Source organism: Piliocolobus tephrosceles, chromosome 12, assembly GCF_002776525.5.
Source record: "Piliocolobus tephrosceles isolate RC106 chromosome 12, ASM277652v3, whole genome shotgun sequence".
Taxonomy (NCBI): Eukaryota; Metazoa; Chordata; class Mammalia; order Primates; family Cercopithecidae; genus Piliocolobus; species Piliocolobus tephrosceles.
In genome coordinates, this window is record NC_045445.1 from 104,046,303 (window position 1) to 104,069,022 (window position 22,720).

At 40.2% G+C, this 22,720-nt stretch overlaps 1 protein-coding gene across 2 annotated transcripts in view; it reads left to right on the forward strand.

The window, feature by feature from the left end:
• The window catches only part of EFHC2 (EF-hand domain containing 2), a 209,584-nt gene extending 188,977 nt beyond the window's left edge, over nt 1–20,607 (forward strand). The window contains exons 15-16 of one of the 2 annotated variants that reach the window (XR_002729725.1): nt 4,437–4,542; nt 19,580–19,811. Coding sequence is in view for 1 of the 2 variants with exons in the window: in XM_023202816.1 (XP_023058584.1) it covers nt 4,437–4,542; nt 19,580–19,681 (208 nt within the window). In the remaining variant the exon portion in view is untranslated. Of the gene's footprint in view, nt 1–4,436; nt 4,543–19,579 lie in introns of both variants that reach the window. The other variant, XM_023202816.1, reaches the window with a different exon arrangement.
• Nucleotides 20,608–22,720: the final 2,113 nt, after the last annotated feature.

Consider the following 22,720-nt stretch of genomic DNA (forward strand, 5'->3'; position numbering starts at 1 on the left):
CCGTGTTAGCCAGGATGGTCTTGGTCTCCTGACCTCGTGATCCGCCCGCCTTGGTCTCCCAAAGTGCTGGGATTACAGGCCTGAGCCACTGCACCCAGCCCCCGCTTTCTTCAGGCTTTCAAACAATCAGTGTTTTCAGTGCCACACCGTATCCCTCCCTTTATTGGCACCTGGAGTCAGCAGTTACTCAGTCTCCCAGGAATTTTGTGGGCCAAATCAACTGGACTCTGAGTGCCCTCTCCCCACTGACAGGGACATTTAGGGTTCAGCTTCTCTTCCTCAGCTCTGCCAAGTTATTTACCAATCCTCTGTTTACTTTTCATCTTGAAAAGAGTTTGACGTCTCTTCTCTACCATTGTCTTTTTTCCAATTCTCTTTGTCATTGTGGGTTATAACCTATTTTTATTATTTTTTGGTCATTTTGGTAGGATTTGGGGGAAAAGGGAGAGAAATATTTGTGATTGATTCATCGTGATTTACTGCAACCCTATCTACTTCCCAAGAGCAAAGAATTCTTCCAAGAAACATGAGCTAGTTTTATTCCTTTTGATTGAAATATCCTTTGTTCTTTTCTCCCTTGTGCCTCTTGGGGGGATTCCCACACACACTGAGATCCTCTAAGACAGAACTGAAAAGAAAAGCTTGAAGTATTTTACCACATTACCACAACTCTTCCTTTAGGCCTGGCTCTGGGATTTTGGAAAGATGAACTCGTTCAAGCATTTTTTCTCAAAAAAATTTAGACATTATTTCTGAGCTATGTATACTTTTATTCAGTGGACCTTCCTGAATATCATTTGGTTCCTAAATATTATTCTCAAATGTCCCCCTAAATGGATAAATGGTTCAATGTTTTGAGTCTGACATATGAACTGGGCAGGAAGGAAGACTGGGTGTTATGAGGTAACAGGTAAGTATCAGAGTTAGTGGTAACAAAGTCTAATAATAGGACTTCCTGTGGTGACTTCCAGAAATTTTCCAGTAAGTTCCAGTGCCATCATCTAGGGCAAATGCAAATTCAGGCATAGGGACTCAGATAAGAGGAACTTCAGGAGGACTTTCTAAGGAAGCAACATTTGAAATGGGACTTTCCAGACAAAGGGACCAGAAGTGCAAATGCCTTGCATTTCTGCCAGCAATCTTGGCATGATCAGGGAACTAGAAGAAGGCTAGTTTACCTGAAACATTGTAAACAGAGAGAGTTTTCAAGTGAGGAGATGTAATCAGAGAGGCCATCAGCAGCCAGATTAAGTTGGGTCTTATAAACCCTGATAAGGAGTTTAGCTTGTGTTCTAAGTGGATTGGGAAGCCACTGGAGGATTGCAAGCAAGAAAGTGATTGATCTGTGTTTTAGAAAGAGCACTGTGGTGGAGGATGGTCTGCAGCAAGGTAAGAGTAGAGGTAGCGAGACCAAGACAGGAAGTTATTGCTATAATCCAGATGAGAGACAATAGTGGCTTGGAATTAGGGAGTGGTAAAAGAGATGCAGAGAAATAGACAGACTTGTTATATGCTACAGTGGTAGAACCCACAGGACTGCTTAGTGGATAGTATATGAGGAGTGAAGTCTGATGTGATCCTAGATTTATTTGGTAGTCTTTGACTGGTTCCCAGATTACTAGGATACTATACTTCTGAAACCCCTAAGATTGAGTAAGTGCCTCTTATAATTGATGTAATGGGAATTTACTGACAAATTCTGTACTTTGAGAACAGACAGAAGAACTTATGTTATTGATGATCTCCTCAAGTCTCCCAATTCTATGACTTTAAATACCTTCTATATGGCTAACGACTCCCACATTTGTATCTTCAAATGGACTACTTCCTTGAGCTTCAGACTCATAGCCCCACTTTCTCACTTTCCATCCAAATGTGGCATAAACAAAACTGAGCTCATGATCTTTCCAACCTGCAGCCCGTGCAGTCTTTCTCATCTCAGTTAGGGCAGCTCCATTGCTCCAGTTATTCAAGCAGAGGCGTTGGAGTCATCCTGAATACTCTCTGTTTTTCCCTCTCTCTCTTACTATATATATATATATATATAGTAAGTATATATATATATATACTATATATATATATATATATATAAGTAAGTATATATATATATACTATATATATATAGTCTTTTAGGAATCCCACATTCAAAGTATATTCAGAATTGCCCACTCCTCACTGCCTTCCATGTGCCACTGCCCTCATCTAAACTGCCATTTTCTCTCATCTGGATCCCTGCAAGGGACTTCTAACTGTCCTTGCCACTTCTGCTTTGCCCTCTGTGTTCAACTCTGAATATATCAGTCAGAGTGATCTTTTAAAAATATCATAAGTCCCTTCTTAGTCTGTTCGGATTGCTACAACAATACCATAAACTAGGTGGCTTATAAACAACAGAAATTCATTGCTCAGAGTTCTCATGGCTGGGATGCCCAAGACCAAGATGACAACAGATTTGGGGCTGATGAGGGCCCACTTGCTGGTTCATAGTCGATGCCTTCCCTCTGAATCCTTAAAGGATTACATGGCAGAAGGGGCAAGAGTGCTCTCTGGGGTCTCTTTAATTAATATAAGGGCACTAATCTCATCATGAGGGCAGAGCCCTCACTATCTAATCACCTTTCCTGAAGCCCCAACTCCTAATATCATCACATTGATGCGGTCTCATTATATGAATTTTGAGGGGACACAGACATTCAGAACATTGAAGGTCTCATAACCTTTCTGTATAATATGCTCCAGTGGTTCTTAGTTTTCCTCAGCATAAAAGCCAAAGGTCCTACATGATCTCATTCTTTGACCTTAGCTCCTACTCAGAATGTTAGGAAATGCTTTCTTTCAAGGCTCTGTGCTAAAAAAAAAAAAAAAAAAAAAAAAAGTTTATTATGAGACATCTTTAACTGAGTTTTCATTCTTCCCCCAAAACATACACAAATAAAAGAAATTATGGTCCTACATTTTGGCTATAAATATTTCCATAAACAGAGTATGTCCTTTAAAGGAGTTGAACTGACTAGTGAGCCACAATTTAAAGGGTAAACAGTGGGTAGGGGGCAGTATATTGGAATTGCAGCTTAGAATCTTTGGCCAAAGAAAATGTACACAAAAGAATTACAGAATTCCCCTTTCCCCTCTTCTGGTCACTTTGTTTATTCCATTTTGTTTAGATTGATGAGGCTATGTGACTTCAGCTTGTAACATTTAATTTATTGCTGCTAATTTTTATTAGTTTATAAATATAAGCTATTAATTTTTTAGTACTTTGAGAAGAAAAGAGAAAAATCTTTGGACTGATTAGGAGTATATTTTAAGGGCAGGAGCTTGGAATAGGGTGCCTGGAACAATGTCTAGTGACCACTTTGTACTTTGTATTTTCCTTCAAAAACTGGTGTTACATGATAATCAGCCTTAAAAACTGGCAGAACATGATCAAATTTAGGATGGGTAGCATTAAGACATTACACTAAGAAGTATTTTGTGTTTTGGTCATTGTAGCAATTGTGTTGAAATTACTGTATCTTCATGGCCAAAACTCTATTATGGTTAAGGAAGAATTTTAGTCAGTGTCCATAATTAGGAAATAGTAGTCAAAGAGATTCATTATTTTTGACCTGTATTTTTATGGTACAGAATAATCATTTGTTAATTTTTTTTCAAAATGAAAATGGACTGAAGTTTTTCTCATTATAAACTTAAAACCATCAGATGATACACAAAAGTCTAAAGAAAAAGCAAAAATCAGAATCTCTCTTCCCAGAGATATCTATTCTTAATACATAAGTCTATTGCTACCGTACTTTTTCTGTTTTTTAATAGAAGTATAAACCTAAAGTGGGACCATAACTCTACATACTGTTTTACAGCCTCCTTTCTGCTCAACAGTGTATCAAGAACAAATTTATATGATAGCAAATTTGGATCTAAATAACTCCTTTTAATGGCTACATAATAAATGACAAAGATGCCTTTTATTTTTTCAAAAAATATACTGGTAGACAAATGAATCTAGCTTGCCTTAAAGATTTAAAAGGTATGCAATTTAAGAAATATAAGGACATTCTATTTTGCTGACATGTAATATCAACCATTAAACTAAAAGGACCTTTAAATATTTTTAACAAAATATCACTATAGTCTTAGTTACTGAATGAGCAAATTTACTTCTGTGGCAACTGCAACAAGTATTTATTGAACACCTACTAAGTGCCAGCACTGATCTTGTTGTTGGGGATATTTTGATGAATTAGGTAGGCAAGATCCCTGCTCAAAGAATTTACATTCTGGAGGGTCAGAAGCAATAAGAAATTGTAAGAAATAAGAAAAATCTCAGATATTGAAGCATATATGGTATTATGTTTTCATGATAAAAATTGAAACTGACATTTTGGTCTTGAATTCGGCAGATTGAGTCAAATTATATATTATAATTATATTTTCAGGTTTGAAGACAGTGAAAAACAAATAGATTATAAGTCATTTTTCTCTGCCCTGAACTGGAGAAAGAATCCAGTGCCTGAATTGCAACCAGCATCATACCTTAAAGAGGTAAAATGAACGCCTATTTTAAAAACCATCTATGGTTACTTCCCTTGCATGTTTAATATCCTTTATCTTTAAGTTATTTTTCATCATAAAATATTAACACCAGTGCTTTTGGAAAGAGTGCTTATGTGTTTCTGGGTATTTGTGTTAAAGGCTAATTTACTTTCCATGCTGAGCAAACATCTGCTCTGTAAAAGCATGACTTTTCTTATGCAGCTGAATTTTTTTTTAACCTCGGTTGCATCCAATTATATGGAAAATAGGATAATAGGTTACAGTTATAAATAGATATAAACACTGTTATCAAGGGATTCTGGTAACATCATCATAAGCCACAAGAGCAAATCTCAAATGGTGCCTACGGCAAGAATCCCTAGGGTATCCGTGGCTGTGCACCCAGGTTTGCCATGGGTGAAACAATAGAATATGGGGACGCACATTTCACGGTGGAGCCAAATTTAAAATCAAAATTCCATAGAAAAATGCTTGGTTAGGGAAAACAAAGTTCACGTGATCAGATGGTGCTCTCAACATTGTGGAATTGTCTGAATTCTCTAAGATCTCTTTGGACCAATTGTCTTTAAGAAGTGGGTGGGTGGGTGGTGGTTTGTTTGTATTTTAACATGCTCCAGAAATTGATTTTCTTGGGAAAGTCCCTTGATAAAGCAAATGTCATGTGGTTGATACTCCCAGAAAGGAGGCATTTATTTCTCCCGGTCTCTGCTGACCAGCTCATTCTGGCTGGAGCTGGTCTAGTGCCCCTGGGAATTCCCTCAGGCATGCAGCTACTCCAAGGGCAGCCATAGAACTTCCAGATGGTTGGGGGAAAGTAGTAGCCTTTGGAGTCAGACAGAGCTGGGTTTGAATTTTGGCCCTGCCACCTACTTAGCTGAATGACTTTGGGTCAGTTAAGTTACTTATCTTGTTCATTTATGAATGTAATCCCCAGACAAATCAGGATTAAGTGTCGACTCTCATCAGGTTCTCTGCTCTAGGCTAGGGTCCAGAGACAAAAATTTTCATTGCTACCTTTGAGGGGCCCACTACTGATGCGGGAATTGGTACCCTCATGATTTGGAGTGTGGCGTGATACAGCCTGCATGGGATTCTATGGGATAGGAGGTAGCTGCTTCTAAACAGACTGGGGGGAACAGGAAGTATTTTCAGGGGAGGTGACATTTGAAATTTCAGTGATGAGTAGTAAGAGTTAGCAAGGTAGGAAAGTGACATGGTCTGGAAAAAGCATTTCCAACAGAATTCTCTGGACATGGGACAGCATGGTACTTGTACGGAACCAGGAGGAATTGGTGTGGCCAGAGCAAAGGCACATGGGGAAGAGGTGAAAAGGATAAAGCTGGAGATACCTGCAAGGGTAACATTTGAATATTGTCCTGCGAGGTCTGGAGACCACTGACTAACTTCAAGGAAGACAGCAACATGATCAAGAGTGCCCTTTACACAGAACTTGCTTTGGCTGGATGGTCGGTGGACTGGAGATGGAGTCTCACTCTGTCACCCAGGCTGCAGTGCAGTGGTGCGATCTCAGCTCACCACAATCTTCACCTCCCAGGTTCAAGCGATTCTCCTGCCTCAGCCTCACGAACAGCTGGGATTACAGGCACGTGCCACCACACCCAGCTAATTTTTGTATTTTTGGTAGAGACAAGGTTTCACCATGTTGGCCAGGCTGGTCTCGAACCCCCGACCTCAAGTGGTCCACCCGCCTTGGCCTCCCAAAGTGCTAGGATTACAGATGTGAGCCACCACGCCTGGCCATGGAGTTTCTTGTCCTGTTGTCCCCATAAATTACGGCAAACACTTAAAGCATTTACTGTGTGCCAACTACTGTTCTAAGATCTCAAAATCACTTAGCTTATTTAATCCTCTTAGCAATCTTAGGTACTTTTATTATTCCTAGTTTAGAGATGAGGAAGTTAGATAAACAGCAATGTAAGGCAGAGTCAGAATTTTAACTCAGGTCTCTTGCTGCAAAGAATAAAAAAGAAAACTGTCCTTCAAATATAATTATTTTTGAAGATACTAGATTGGATTAACCCAAATCTGAAATACTATCACAAAAACAAATCAGTACTGTCATTTGCCCTGATAACCCTTTCATTCTTATCCATGTGAATATTTAATTTTTACATACAAATAGAAACATGGTAGATGGGATTTATATTCTTCTACCTTTTCATTGAATGTTCTAGTAGTCTGTATTGACTGCATCCCTATGTCTCTTTAGGACTGCTCTCCAGAGCCCTTTACCGTGCTCTGACCCTGCCCAGGCCAGTCCTTGGCAGCTGACCTTTGTAGGCCACATGAGTGGGTCCCCTAGCCCTCTGGCCTCCAGTTGGGTTGACCAGTGGGATGCACTAGCAGGAGAGTAGAGGGTGAAAGGAGAGAGCAATCTTCTTCCTCCCTGCCAGTCACAGCAGATTGACGGCCTCCTCCTTCCAAGTCCACAGCACTTGTCTAGAGGCTCTTTGCATATGGCTGACCACTCTAGGCTCTGGTGACCACCTTCATGTGCCCCTTCAGCCTCAGGCGGTAGTAATGGCTCCCTGCTGTTATAAACCCAGGGGATTATCCCCTGTTGGTTTTAAACACTTCCCACAACTTTGTAACTAGTCACTTTATTAAACTCTTCTCCATTTCCACAGTTTGCATATGTCCTCCATTTCCCGTGAGACCCTGAATAATATATAGGACATACCTATTTTTGCTATAATCCTTTGTCATTCTTTTCCTTACTTTCTACTTCTCTCTTTCTTCTTCCATTCCACTCAGTCCACCACCCAAATGTTTACCTCTGTGTTGGGGGTTTTATTTCATCATGTATTGTGTGAAAATATGATTATACCACATGCATTTATCTGGAGTATGCTTTTCTTTCTTAATCATGGAAAATTTCCCTAGTTTTATATGTATAGACCTAAACCATTCTTAATAGCTGTAGTGTGAATATATAATAATTTATTAATCTCTTTTTTTCTTTTTTTTTTTTTTTTTTTTTTTTTTTGAGACGAAGTCTTACTCTGTTGCCCAAGCTGGCGTGATCTTGGCTCACTGCAACCTCCACCTCCCAGGTTCAAGCAATTCTCCTGCCTCAGCTTCCTGAGTCGCTGGGACTATAAGCACACGCCACCATGCCTGGCTAATTTTTTTTGTATTTTTACTAGAGACAAGTTTATACCATGTTGGCCAGGCTGGTCTTGAACTCCTGACCTTGTGATCCGCCCGCCTCAGCCTCCCAAAGTGCTGGGATTACAGACATGAGCCACCACGCCTGGCTCTGTTAATCTACTCTTTATTGACAGGCATTCAGGTTGTTTTTTATTTTGCCTCTGAAAATATACCTTACTACTTACTACTTACTACTTTAAATTTTATTTTCCTGATGACTATTGAGTTTGAATGAGATCCAATCATCTTTTTGTACTACAACCTACAGTAAGAAAGATATTTTTTTCATAACAACACAGCATGCACATATATAACGGAATCTAAGTTTCATGGATTAATACTGTTCTGACTACATGTGGTGCAGTATGATACATTCTTTTCTTTTTTCGTTTCTCTCTGCCTTTCTTTTCTTTTCCTTTTTGTCATTACCCACCACCTCTTTTTCTCCCCTCTTTTGAATGTTGTTCATGACCCATTAAATTGATTTCATGACCCACAAAAAGATCACCATACACACTAGAAGAGAATTCACCACATGGGATGGCCAAAGATCCACTCTGCCTTTAATCACCTCTCCCCAGTTTCATCACTTTTCAACTCTGTCAACCGGTATAGGTATCTAGCCCTGGACCTCAGATACTTTTGAGAGGCAATGTAGAACAGAAGGTCTCCAATCACAGGGACCATGGTTCAAATCCTTAGCTCTACGATCAACTAACTGGGTAACTTTTTACAAATTACTCAACCTTTCAGGTTTTCCCATCTCAAAAATGGCCATAAGAATAGTTCTTCCATTAGGGTTGTGAGGATTAAGGAAATCAATATACACAAGTCACTTATCACAATACCTCTGCCATAGTAAGGGCTTAAGTGTTGGATGCTATTATTTTTTGTAAAATGGAGATGTCTTACTTTCCTCAAGTCAGGGGGCTGGGCAGTCCCTGCCAAGGTTAAGATGGGAGATTCTATTCTTAATGGCAAGAGAATGGTTCTAGGCCAGGAATGTCACATCAGAAACAGCTTGGGCTTCAGCACTAGGTTCTTCTAATTGCAATTCATTTATGGTGAGAACTTTACTCATAGGGCCTCATCAGTTCTGCTGATAAAGCCTAGAAATATTTCAGTCTGCAGGAGGCATTCGGAAAGGACTATTCTTTTTCAGCCAATTAAAAAGAAAAGAAAATAGATATAAAATGGTACCTGATCAATTTCACCAACAATGAGAACTAAACTAGATTCCAAAGAGTTTGAAGCACTCTGGTACTGATAAGCTTGTTATTATTTCATAAAGAAGACATAAAATAGCTTGGGAATGTTACCAGTGAGTCTATAATCTCATGTGAAAATATTTAGCATGAAGGGGTTGAGCACAATGTTGAATAGTTTATACAGTAGAATACAGGAGCAAAAAGTATAATATCTACTGACCCATGTAAGTGTGCTCACATGTTATTAATAATGTTGAATAATGCCCTGTAACACTGCTGGGTCAGAGTTTGTCACAGGTGGGGTTCTCCAGGAAGCAGATGGAGTCTAATGTGTAGGATATTTATTTAGGAGTGTCCTTGGGATCATCTCCCATGGAAGGTGGGGGAAAAGAAGAAGAGTGGGCAGAGGGAGAAGTTGAACTGTGATACAAGCCCAAAGATAGCCTTGTCCAACCCATAGGGAGCTCTGGAGTTAGCATGTCTTTTCAGTGTTGTCCTGAGTTGGGCCAGAATGGCCTGGCCTTTGTCCCGGTGGGTTGGTTCAAGAAGAGATATGACTTTGTGCAGCGTGGCTCTTTGCAAAGACATGTTTGTAGCTCAGGAAATCCATGAAGGGGACTCCCAGCAGCTGGGCCACCAAATCCCTCCTCAAGGGGATTCTGGATAGTATATCACAGCTTGGCCACCAACTACTCTTGAAGCCCCTGTTGACTGTTACTTGGTATCAACTGAGAGCCTGGCAGTGTGACAGCCTCCTCCCCAGCTGGTTCCCTGGTTATTTCCTAGCCTTCTATTCATAGTAGGGAACTGAAAGGAGAGTGGTTATGCCATAAGAGACCATGGTGGAGTCCGACTAGATGTCCTGGGGGCGCAACTGGGCAGAGAAAGCCTCCCAGTTATGACTTTGGGGATTGCCAACGTTTGAGGAGTCTTCCATAGCCAGTCACATGTAGGGCTTCAGGGTAAGATCCATCAGGTTGTGAAGGCATCCCAGCCCTGGGTGTGAAGTGATGAGACCAAAGGTCTTTTGAGAACAAGGAATGGCAGACTGAGCTCCTATGTGGAAGCAAGGCTTAAATGGAGGCCCCAGGGTTGGGGAGCTGTACCCTTCCTCCAGTATATGAGCCTGACAGGCTGGCTCAGGTTAAAGTTTCAGAGGTGTTATGGAGAGCTCTGTAGAAGTGACCAGGACAGGCCACCACCTGGAACCTGGATATTTTTACTCCTGGGCTGAATATTGTCATCAGCAGGATCTCATTTCTGGACTGGGAATCTTACTGAGAAATAAAAAGAAACTTATTGGCTGATGAAAGCTGAGTAGGCCTCAGTACTAGATTCAACTCTAATTCTGTCTGCATCAGCATGAATGGATAGGATGGATGTTATGGGTGGAAATTTAGGACACCTTCCCAGTCTAGTGTGACTAACCATCATGGGGTGAGAAGGGAGAGGCCAGAAACCAGGAACAAGACCACAGGATTCAGCCAACCACAGGCTGAGTAGGGGTGTGGTCTGGTCCACAAGACTTGAGATTGGAAGGGAGTTCTAGCAGGGCATCCCTCCAAAACAGCGAGCATAGTGATGGGGAATCTTGAAGTTAGCACCATTCGGCAATCAGAGGAAGCCACTCAGCAGGCTCAGACCAAGCTTTCACCCTGCCAAGGGGACAGAACTGGCTAAGTCCCTAAACCCGTGAGGTTACAGCAGGAAGTACGCAGCATACTCAAAGGGATCCTGGAGATGGATTTGATAAAGGGACTGTTGATGGGGTGGGTGGGGTTAAGGGACGCGGGAGAGGGTGGAGCCCTCAGGGCCTGGCAAGAACGGGAGAAGCCGGGAGGGACTGGGAGACTGGTGTTATTGGAGCCCAGCAGAGGAGCTGGAACTATAGCAGCAGGTAGAGTAGTGTAGCCACTATAGCCACTCCCAAACCATGGCCTGGCATGGAGGCAACAGGGTGAAGGGAAGTAAAATCCATACTCTGACCTCTTGCTTCTCCTGTCTTCTGATCTCCTGATGCTGCATCACATTGGCTGAACCCACCCAGAAGCCAGAGAGCAAGGAAGCTTGAGGAGTGATGCAATCCACAGAGTCGGTCTCCCAGGGCAGAAAGCAGAGTGAAAAGGGCAAAGAATGGATCTTGAGGGGCAAATGGAGACTGACCCAGCACAATCTGTTACCAGAATAAAGCCTTGAGCTCAGAACAAGCCCCACAGCCAGGATAAAAGCCAGATCTACACTAACTGCTTCTGGGGCTTGGTCTGCTGGATTTGAGGACCAGTTTCCTGGACTCAGAGGTGGCTCCCCTACATGTGCTTGTCAGGTGGCCTCAGCTAGTAAGAATTGGGGCCAACAACAAACAAGGAGAATGTAAAGAGTACTGTAGTATAGCTCGTCTAGCTTTGATTAGTCCTACTGCCCTTTGGTGACAGGTTTTTCCTACATGGTTGGATGTAAGCTGTCATCCATCATGACTGTTGGCTATGGCCTGTAGCCAATGGCTTGTAGCCTGGATTCTCATTGGACTCTCTTGCTTATCCCTCTGCCTGGCCCCTCAGCAGCCCATGGTGAGCCATGGGGCTGTAATTTAACTCTCACTCCATTATGTGACTATCTATGGTCTCAGCATGTTGCCCTGGCGCTGTCATGGCCTGGAGACCCCATTTCCATTCTATTGTGTTTGCTCACAGATGGTAGCTGTAAAACTGGCAGAATAGGTCCCACTGTTTAGAGCCTGTCTGGTTAATCTCAGAAGTCACGTTTTAAAAAATAACACTAAATCGGTTCTCATATAAACTTTATAACTTACACTGTGTGACTGGCGTCTTATCTTTTGACATTTCTGAGAAAAATTGGATGTGGCTTCATTTTATGAACATCGTCACTGCGAAAACATTAGCAGTGAGCTCGAAAGTGCTCTCTTTCACAATAGGATGATATAGGGCCTTGGCATCAGGAAGTAGGGGGCAGCTGGGTACACCTTGGGAAACGCCTTTGGACACTCACCTTGCTGAGATTCTCCTTTTGGTATTTAGAGCATGGAATAACCTGTGACATTTTGTTGTCCCAACAATCTTGCAAGAATAAGTATTATCCCCAATTTATAGATAGGAAGCTGAGGTTCAGAGATATTCCTAATGGTGAGGATTATATAGTCAGGGACTGGTGCCAATTTTTTAAATAAGTAAAGTTATTTCTAATATTTGTGGTTGAATATAACAGTCAAAATGAAAGGTTGTTAACCATTCCTCTTAGACTTAAAAAATAACTGGCAAACACATACTGTTGACCTAACACAGAGCAATAACCTAGTAGGAAATGATACTCCTGGAATCCACTTTCATCTACAGCATCGGGTGATGTCCACTTGAATTGTACACATAAGCCTGTCACTGAAGCTCAAAAATCCACATCTCCCTGAAAACTTTACTTGCCCTGCATTGCACTTCCAAGGAAAGGTTTTCTGTTTAGAAACTACACCTGTCTTTTAGCTACAACTCACATACAGATGACGACTCTGTTGAAGCTTTGTCTACAGAAAGGGGAAACAATCATGGAATATTGGCATTGCTGTAAAGACAGAAATGTATAGAAATATAAGCTAATCTTCTGGCTTTATATATGAGCTTTTCCTTATGTTATCAGAACACTCTTGATTATCTCAAGAAATATTTGCAACATCCTTTCCCCAAATTTATTTCAATTTGATTTGCTTAAAATTTAATTGCTTTTATGATTTTGTCAAACTAATTAGATTATTTCTAAAGCCATGTTAACTTTATTTGAAGGGAGAAAATCTAAGAAAATCACAGTTTTAATACTGTATACACCACTGGCCTTTTCCATACATTTATAGATCTTTCTCATAGAAACATCCTTTTCCTAGTGAGTAGAGGGGAGTAACATGGTGAAATCACTAACATGACTCTATCTGCCTTGCATTTGGGAGGAATAAAAATAACCTTGTTTCAGTGAAGCATGGAATTTAATTGGCTCCCGATCTTTCCCCTCATGCATCTGGTGGCCAGTATTACAGTAGAAAATTTTAAACAAGAAGGAGACATAATCCAATTAAATTTCCTTTTAAAAATGTCAAAGCAAATAAATCTAGGGCCCATTAGCTCACACACAGCTTTGCTATTCTCACTGGGCAGCTGCTGTTTACTGGGTTTTCATCCAGTGCCATCTTTGCTTCCCATTTCAAGGGTGTGCGATTTTACAGATCGGCAGCTACATTTTTTTCACCACTGATGAACGAGTAATTTATTGCCAACTGGTTTGACATCTTAAGTGCCTCGAGTGACAGCCAGCTTGGAAGATGTCATAGGGCCTTCTTGGAGACAATGATTCCCAGACATTTTAGAATCATGATTTTTGTATCATTGAATTTCACTCTGCATTTCATAGTTCTTCCTTCTTCCAGAAAACACTATGTGGCATGTATTGTTTATGCTCCAGATTACATCAAATTTTGTTCTGAGATTTGAGTGCTGTCTTTTGAGTTATCTGGAAGTCACTTGGAGACTCTGGATTCATCCAGTTTGCCAGGAAGTTGCTTTGTTTCAAGCTGTGCCGTGGCTTTCTTAGACATGTTCTTAATTTTGATAAATGCAAAATTGCATAGAATCTACATCTGACTTCCTCTAGAAGAAGACTTGGAGACAAAGATTTAAGTGTAAATCATTTTGCGGGGAGAAGTGAAAACACTAGTAAGGGAGTGGGAGAGTGAGAAAGGGAAGGGAAGGAGCTACTAAAGGCATATTAGCAAACCAGTTACAAATGTAGATGATGTAGATGATTGAAGGTTTTGTTTTGTTTTGGGACAGGGTCTCACTCTGTCACCCAGGGTGGAGTGTAGTGGCGCAATCATGGCTCACTGCAGCCTTAAACTCCTGGGCTCAAGTAATCCTCCTACCTCAGCCTCCCAAGCAGCTGGGACTACAGGCCCACACCACCACACCCTGCTATTTTTTTTTTTTTTTTCTTTTGTAGAGACAGGGTCTCACTGTGTTGACCAGGCTTGTTCAGAAGTCCTGGCTTTAAGTGATCTCCCACCTCAGCCACCCAAATGGTGGAATTGCAGGTGTGAGCCCCCACACCTGACCTAATGATTAGAGCTTAATGCAACTGGGAAACACTGACACTTCAGAGTCATCCCACCCAAAGTGCAAGGGAGCCACAGTATTCATCCATCAACTCCCATCAGTCATTGTTTGAGGGCTGCTCTTGAAGCGGAGGAAAGGAAATAATTCCCTGGCACTTGTGGCTTGCCACAGGGACAGCCAAAGCAAGCCTCAGAGGCCAAAGAGAAGCCCTAGGGTGAAAAGCAATGCAGGTGCTGGCCGTTGGAAGTCAGGTTGGTGTGCTCCAGAGTGGAAAGGATGAGGAGATAGGAAGGGGTGCTGGCAGAGCCTGCTACACGTAGACAGTTAAAATCCCAAATTCCAAACCTGCACTGCCAGGGGTATCTGCTTTACAGAGATGCAAGTAAGCTTGTTCTCACCTGGAATGGGCAGGATCAACTTCTGTGGATGACTCCTCCTGTTGTAAAAGTACCACACAGTTCTTCCCACTTAAAACTGATACGCACTGCTGGGAAAGCCATATATGAGTTTTCTTTGCATTGCATAGTGTAGGGTTAATAAAAAATCAACGAAGACACTATTTTAACTCACTGCCCAGATTTTCATAAAGATTCTACAATATTTGGAACATTTGCAGATTTATTAGAAAGTACAATTAGGCAGTGGTAATATGTGGATTTCTTATGTTGCCAAAAATGTCTTCATTTTACCAAGGGGCTAGCCACGAGATTCCTTAAGTAGATCCAATTATAGACAAAATTATGAAGAAAGTGCCTTTCCCTCTACTTTATTGATGCCTCTCATCCCATCCCCTGAGCCTTGGAAACCTCCCGTTTCCTAACCTTCCTTTGGTCCCAAATTTGATTCCATTAGTCCATTTTAAGCCAATAGGTGTGAAAATCTCCCTGAAATTGGGTGTTGGCAATAGATGGACCCACAGCACTGCTAATGTGCTTGTGGGATTTATGAAGTATTTGGACAGAAAGTCACCCCCACCTGGAACCTAAGGAAGAGTGACAAAAGGAAAAATAATCAAGGGAAGTGGCATTGATTCGAAAGAAAGAGCACAATGGGGCCGGAGTAGTCAGGAGAGATTTGTGCGAGTCATGGGGTTTAAAGTGGTCAGGATTTAAAGAAATGGGCTACGGTTATCTTTTCATCTTAAATTATCCTTAATACCAAATCTCATGGATATCTACTTGAGTTTCATTGTGCCCAAGTTGCTAACAAATTTGATCTCATCTCCAAATTCTTGAGTTCTCATGATTGCATTGTAAGTTCTATTATTTTCTCTTTATTGTCAGCATTGAAATCACAATTCCTTGCTCAAAAAATACAAAAACAAAATCACTTTTGCTAACTCATAAGCTATGAGGCAGAATCTTCTAGTCCTGACCTGTTTCATAAGAGGATCCAGTCCCCAAATAATTTCATCATGTTTTTATGAGTTACATAATGCATTATTTCTCTGTTGAAAACTTTTATTTAAAAGACCTATTAGAGGATGGTGATTTTTGAAGGCATATATTTGTATTATTTCTCTATAATGAGATTAAATTTACAAACATCACTTAAGAGCAAATATTGCTGTAAGTTTTGTAATGAAATTTTTGAGGACATGTTAAATAGTGGAGTTGAATGACTATTGATCTTAGCCTTCATTGATTAAAATGTATTGTTTAGTGTGTGTGTGTGTGTGTGTGTGTGTGTGTGTGTGTAAGTGTAATGGTTTACTACTTTTTGGTGTAAGGAAGGACGTTTTACCAAGTTCCATGTGGTATGAGTTGCACAAAACACCCCTTAGGAGTGGGTTTAGCCATCAGCCATCTGAATGGTCATTTCGCTCTTCATACTGCCAGTTGGTGGTTTGGGCTCAACTTCTGAGAGGCAGCATCCTTGAGAGAGAAGAGTAGTGTCACTTCAAGAACTGCCTTGTTTTGTACTTAACTTTTCTTGTTGAAAGTGTGAGGACCAAATGTAGCTATGTAGGATGAAAGCCAGCTGCTTCTAAATAGATCCTTCTCAGCTCTGGAGGGTTGCCCCACAGATGAGCATAATTCTGCAGCCCCACTGCCCAGGTTATTATAATCCAGACTTCTCCACTGACTGGAGGTTTGACTTGAGACAATCTATTTAATCCTTCTGTGTCTCAGTTTCTTTTTCTGTAAATAGATTATCCTCATAATACTTATCTCTTAAGGGATTTCTGTGATGATTAAATAACTTAATACATGTAAAACACTTAAAAGAGTATCAACCATGTAGTAAATATCCAATAAATGTATTGTTATTCCTATTACTACTAGGTAATTACAAGATTCCTATCTATAACCCTGCACAAATCTGCAACTAGTTTATCATCATCATAAATCATCTCTTAAATTAAGGTTTTACACCTGAATTAGAGATGCTGGTACTTAGTTATTGTCTGATTCTATGACAGTGTTGTCAATTGTCATAGTTTTACATGTCACTCATATTCCAGTGACTTCTATATCTTTGCACAGTTCTGGATTCTAGCTCTGTGCTATATAGAACCATATTTACAGATGTTTACCAGAATCTTCACCTTGATGTCCCATGGACACCTGAAAGAAAAAATGCCCACAACTGAACTTAGAATTTCCCTCTGAGCCTTGTTTTCCTACTAAAAAATGTTTTTAAACTCTTCCTGCTTTCCTTATGATATTACACTGGGTTGAATATTGTCCCCTCCAAAAATCATGTCTACCCCAAACCTTAGAATGTGACCTTATTTGGAAATACTCTTTGCAGATAAAATTAATTAAAATGAAGTTATGCTGGATTAGAGTGGACCCTAAATGCAGTGATTGGTGACTTTATAAGAAAGCCGCATGAAGACATATTGGTACCCACAGAGAACACCATGTGAAGTTGGAGGCAGACGCTCGAGTGATATGCCTACAAGCCAAGGCATGACTGCCAGCCACCACCAGAAGCCAGGAGGGAGGCATGGAATAAATTCTCCCTGAAAGCCTCCAGAAAGATCCAATGCTGCCAACACCTTGGTTTTGGACCTCTGGCCTTCTGAACTGTGAAAGAATAAGTTTCTGTTGCTTTAAGCCACTTCTTTTGTGGTACTTTGTAATGACAGCCCCAGGAAACTAATAACAGATACTGTCAACTATTACTAAATTTAGAGTTCTTAGAACCATCCTTACCTGTATTAGTTTCCTAGTGATGCCCTCACGAAGTACCACAGACTGAGTTGCTTAAAACAATAGAAATTTATTCTTCCACAGCTCTGGAGGCTAGCAGTCCAAAATCTAGATGTCAGCAGGGCCACACTTTCTCTGAAACCTGTGTGGGAATCCTTCCCTGCCTCTTCCTAGACTCTGATGGTTTGCTGGCAATCTTTGGTGTTCCTTGGTTTGCAGCTGCAAAACTCTAATCTCTGCCTCTATGGTCACCTGGTGTTCCCCCTGTGTGTCTCTGTCTTTACCTGGCTGTCTTCTTATAGGGAGGCCAGTCATATTGGATTAGGGGCCCACCCTACTCCAGTATGATCTCATTTTCCTCATCTTAATTTACCTAATCACATCTGCAAAGACCCTATTTCCAAACAAGGTTACATTCTGAGGTACTAGGGATTAGGACTTCACATACCTCTTTTGCGGGGGGGGCGGGGACACAACTCAGCCCATAGCACTACACCTTTCTTTTTTCACCATTTCAATTGATCCCCTTCTAGCTATTTCATGTTCTTCTGCAGCAGCATCTCTCAGAGGTAGCTCCTGTCCTCCATGCCCACTTCAGCTGCCCTGGTTATGGCACAGTCATCTTTCAGTGGTATTATTGCAGTCACCTCCAGATTGATTTTCTTACTTCGTTTCATTCTCTGTACATCCAGCAAGTTAGCTAATCAGTTTCTAATCGGATTTCTGTCATTTCACTGGCCAAGACCTACAGTGACTTCCCGTAACCACAGCCTCAAGTAGAAACTAGCACAGAAGGCCAGAAGTTTGGCCCCAGCTTCTCCTTCTAACCATCTCTCTTGCCACGTTGCACCATGTGCCACATACCACACTGGGCTACTCACCCTTTCTTGAAAATAGATTTTAGGTCTCCAGGCCTTTGCTTACACTGGTCCCTATGCCTGGAACACCCTTCACGACCCCAAACCCTCTGCTGAACTGGTTTTCATCCCATAAGGTGCAACTGAAACACCACTTACTCAGCTTGCTTCCAAAATTCCATCACATCAAATTATTGAGCCTTTACCTATATTTCTATGACACCTTGCGATTCTGGATACTAATGTAACACTAGTAAAGATATAGAACCTCTTATATACAACAATTAACGTTGACAGTCATATTTTAACCTTGACAGTAGAAATATAAGCAGCCATATATATGGACTTTGCCTCTTGTTGATATTAATTAACCATTGCAGCATATTCAAAAAGTTTGTGTGTGTGTGTATATACACACATATTTACATATTATATAAAATGTGCATCTGTGTGTGTATATGTATACACACACACACACACACACACACAAAGTGGCTTATCTGCAAGATCACACTGTGAGTGATCCAGTGTTCTTTTCATTGTTTACGGAAGAAACAGTAACCAAGCAGCCAGTATAGCTACCAGTTTGTATTTTAAAAATTGGGTTCTTTAGGCAGCAGTTCACGCCTGTAATTCCAGCACTTTGGGAGGCTGAGGTGGACGGATAACTTGAAGCCAAGAGTTTGAGACCAGACCAGTCCGGCCTATATGGCAAAACCCGTCTCTCCTAAAAATACAAAAATTAGCCAGGCGTGGTGGCATGTGCCTGTAATCCCAGCTACTCGGGAGGCTGAGGCATGAGAATCACTTGAACCTGGGAGTCAGAGATTGCAGTGAGCAGAGATTGCGCCACTGTACTCCAGCCTGGGCAACAAAGTGAGACCCTGTCTTAAAACAAATAAAATAAAAATAAAAATTGGCTTCCTAAGAAAGTATAGGAGGATCTATCCTGTATTAATGCTGCATAACAACTCCTGGAATTTCAGTGGTTCACAACAAGACACATTTCTTTTTCTTGTCTATGGGCATGTAGGTCAGTGAAGCATGGCTGGATTCAGCTAAGCTTGGCTGTTAGTCTGCAAGTCCAGCCTGGTCTGATCCCCCTTGGTCATTCTAAAAACAGCAGCATCCTGGGCCATGTTCTTTTGATGGTGATGGCAGAGGCACAGAAGGCCAAGCCAAATGATGCCAGCACGCTAGAGCCTCTGTTCATGATATGTCTGCTAACAGTACATAGGTCAAAGCCAGTCATGTGGCCAACCACATATCAAAGGAACAGGAAAATACACTCTTCTTACTCCATGGGAGGTTCTACAGAGTCATATGACAAAGAGTGTGGACACGTAATTCTTATACAGGGAGGGAATGAAGAATCAAGAACAAGTATCCAGTCTACCACAAAGTCTTTATGAACCTAAAGTAGATGGTAGAAATTTTCCCTTTGAAAATAAACTTTGGTGTTGAATTTTCAAAACTGTACTTTGAAATGTGGTTCTAATCATATCGATTTTTGGTTTTTTTTCTAGAGATGTGAAGATATCTGGCTTGGTATGCCGTCACCTATTCCTGCGAAATACATTGACTACTTGACCCTTTTGAAGGACGTGTTTGGCTTAGAGGAGGAATAACCATGCCAGTTTTGGTCAATTCTCTTTGATTTACCTCTCTCATTTTGCCACATTTACTTTAGTAGATATAATTTCATTAAAAACAAAAAAGAAACAAGGTTTATATTAAGTGGAAATCCACAAATCACAATTAATCCTATTTTGTCATATTAGTTTTTCAGAACATCATGTTATATTGCTGCCGTACTGTTACTATTTAAAATGCCATCTTAAAACATGTTGAATATTTTTATTATATGTATGTTTTATTAATACCAAAAAATCTTCTGATAATTTTTCATCCAGCGTAATTTGATTCATTAGTATATGAACAGAAAATAACTTTTGAAGGTTATGCATGACAATACAAAATCAAATTATATCACAGGAATAAGTTGTGATTCTATTAAACATTTTTGAAACCTTTTTGACACGTTTATTACTTATATAGTTAAGTTTTGTAGCAACCCACCTCATCAAAATAATTCTTAAACTTCTCTAGAGTAAATATGTTTATTTTTTGAACTTAGTAAAGCTATGGGAAGAAAAAGAACCTCCCCAAAACACACACACACACACACACACACACACATACATATACACACACACACACAGGAAACATATGCAGTATTTATATTTGTAATGCCCTTTTTTCTATCTGAAGTCAGCTTGTTAGCTTAGGAATATATGCATGTGTATATAATTATAGTTTGACCAAAAATTTATTATGTCTAAAATATTTACAAATGTGAAAGCTGAAGATTTTGAGATTTTTTTTTTTTTTTTTTTTGGTTTGTTTTACACACACATCCCACCCGCCCCACCCTAGAGGTTTAAATATTCAGAAACTACATTTTTCCCCTGCATTTTTCTAGTTCTATTTTTATTTTTCTTCAGCAGAACTCTTGTCATGTAGTGTACATTTGATTAAAACCCATAGCCATGTACCTCTGGGAATTCAGTGTAAGAAGTCTATCCCCGTCTATCCCATTGTTCAGTGTGGGGTGCTGTGTATCATAAATCCATTTGCCTGGTGTTCTGGGAGACAATGGAGGCCTCTCAAGAAGGAACTGCACCATTTACCTTTCAGGGACTACTCTGAGAAGAAGAGGAGCTGATGACATCTCAAGGGACCCTTCGGACTCATTATTCTTTCACTCCACATTTGCAGCAGTGTCTTGCTGGCTTCTTGACACTCAAATGTACCAATTTACTCTCAACAACAATGGCCCTTTCATTTTTAAAAAGTTGAAGTTAATCAATAAACGATTTCTATATATAAACCTAGAATAATTCCACACGTGCTATTGTTAGAATAGATGCTCCCCCCAACCCTTTCAGGACTTAACACTAAACTAGTATACTCAATTTATATACCAAAACTATCTACCATAAATCCTAAATTTGACTGCTTGATTTTTGTCCCAGGTTTTTTTTAAGGCAACTGACAGTGCCAAGCCATTTTGTCACTTTAAGATTTTTCATTCCCCAGAGAGCAAGCTTTTAGAAGGATGACACTTTCCTGGAACTTTTCAAGCTGACACATTCGTCACTTACCTATTCAACTCTTCAGTCAGTTGTCTTTCCTTCAAGAGTTTAAATGTGTAGATAATTTAGCCCTTGTAGAGGCTTATAATGTAGTTCATTTGAGAAGCTGGGGGAGAAAAAGGAAGCAAACCAATGACAATGCTCCTGAGTTTGTGGGGTGACAACTGCTTATTCTATTGCATAGATGTGTGTTACTGCCCTGGTTGTTTCTAGTTCAAGCCCACAATTAGCAATGAAATGGCCATTATAGGATTCATGCCGATAAACATGATACGTTGCAGCCATACAGACATTTTAAATAATTATTCTTTTTATAACTAAGCCATATACTGAACAAGATTTATAATTTAGAGATAATATCCCCATTAGTAAAGTTTATGACCCAATAAACAGCTCCCACTAGTTAATAAATGCCAAAGCCATAAAAACAAAGGCTATTAATGTAATACAATTTCTGTACCTCCCTCTTTTGCTGGTGGTCTCAAAACACTGAAAGGAAATGCTATCTTAGGAAAAACATTTATTCTCGTTATGTAAATATCAGTGAATTGTCTTACAATCCATCTGGAAGTCTCCCAGCCCCCCTTGGTCCCAGGTGGTCCCGAAATGCTGATGCATTCTGCTTAGGTTTCGAGCAGTAGATAACTGTGGTTTTCAGCACCAATAAATCCCGAGACTAAAATTTTGGGGGAAGGAGGACTGGAATTTCTGCCTCTTCTCTTCCCTCTGCAAAAGAGAAATCCCAACTATTGTCATTGTTCCAGGGTAATAATTTGAAGGAAGTTTCACAACCTTTCCATATACTTATATTTTCAGCTGCTAACATGCTCTCATTTTGAAGAAAAAGCAAATGCTGCCTTTGGATGTCTGGGTGGGTTGAAGGTTAATATAGGCAAACCTTTTGTCCCAAGAACTAATTGATATTGATAAAGCCATTTGAAAACCCAAATCAAATCATGTCTTTTCATACAAAACTGATTAAAAGCTGTTGAAGTTCACATTAAGTGGTTTGCTGAGGCACTGTTGTGAGGTATGATGTCGCCAGCAGAGGATTAATTTGCAGTACTTATTTGCCTTTTATTACCTTTTTTACCTAACCACTTGAAAAGTAATATAGGTAAGTCTATTGGTTTACTTTAGCTTCAGCTTACTAAAATGATTAAAATTTTAGACAACAGAGGGGAGATACAGAGCTTTGTAACTTTCAAGCTTTTATAATAGTTTAAACATTTTGCCTACTTTATTTCCTGTATTGCCTTTGATTCAATTACTGACAAATTACTATTCTTGTTATTATTTTTTTTAAAGACTAGAGTATTTGAAGTTTGGTTATTTGGGGTCATAGAGCTTCCAGGCTTTATGGACCCCTCAGTCATGAGTTTAGAATATTTAAATTGCCCTCCCTTCTTTCAAACAGGGAATTATTGATGAGTAAAGTGAAATCTCAAATCAATACAAAACACAAAACTCTTGCCTTTCCAACTTGAATTTATCTTGAGTTGGGGTTGCTTC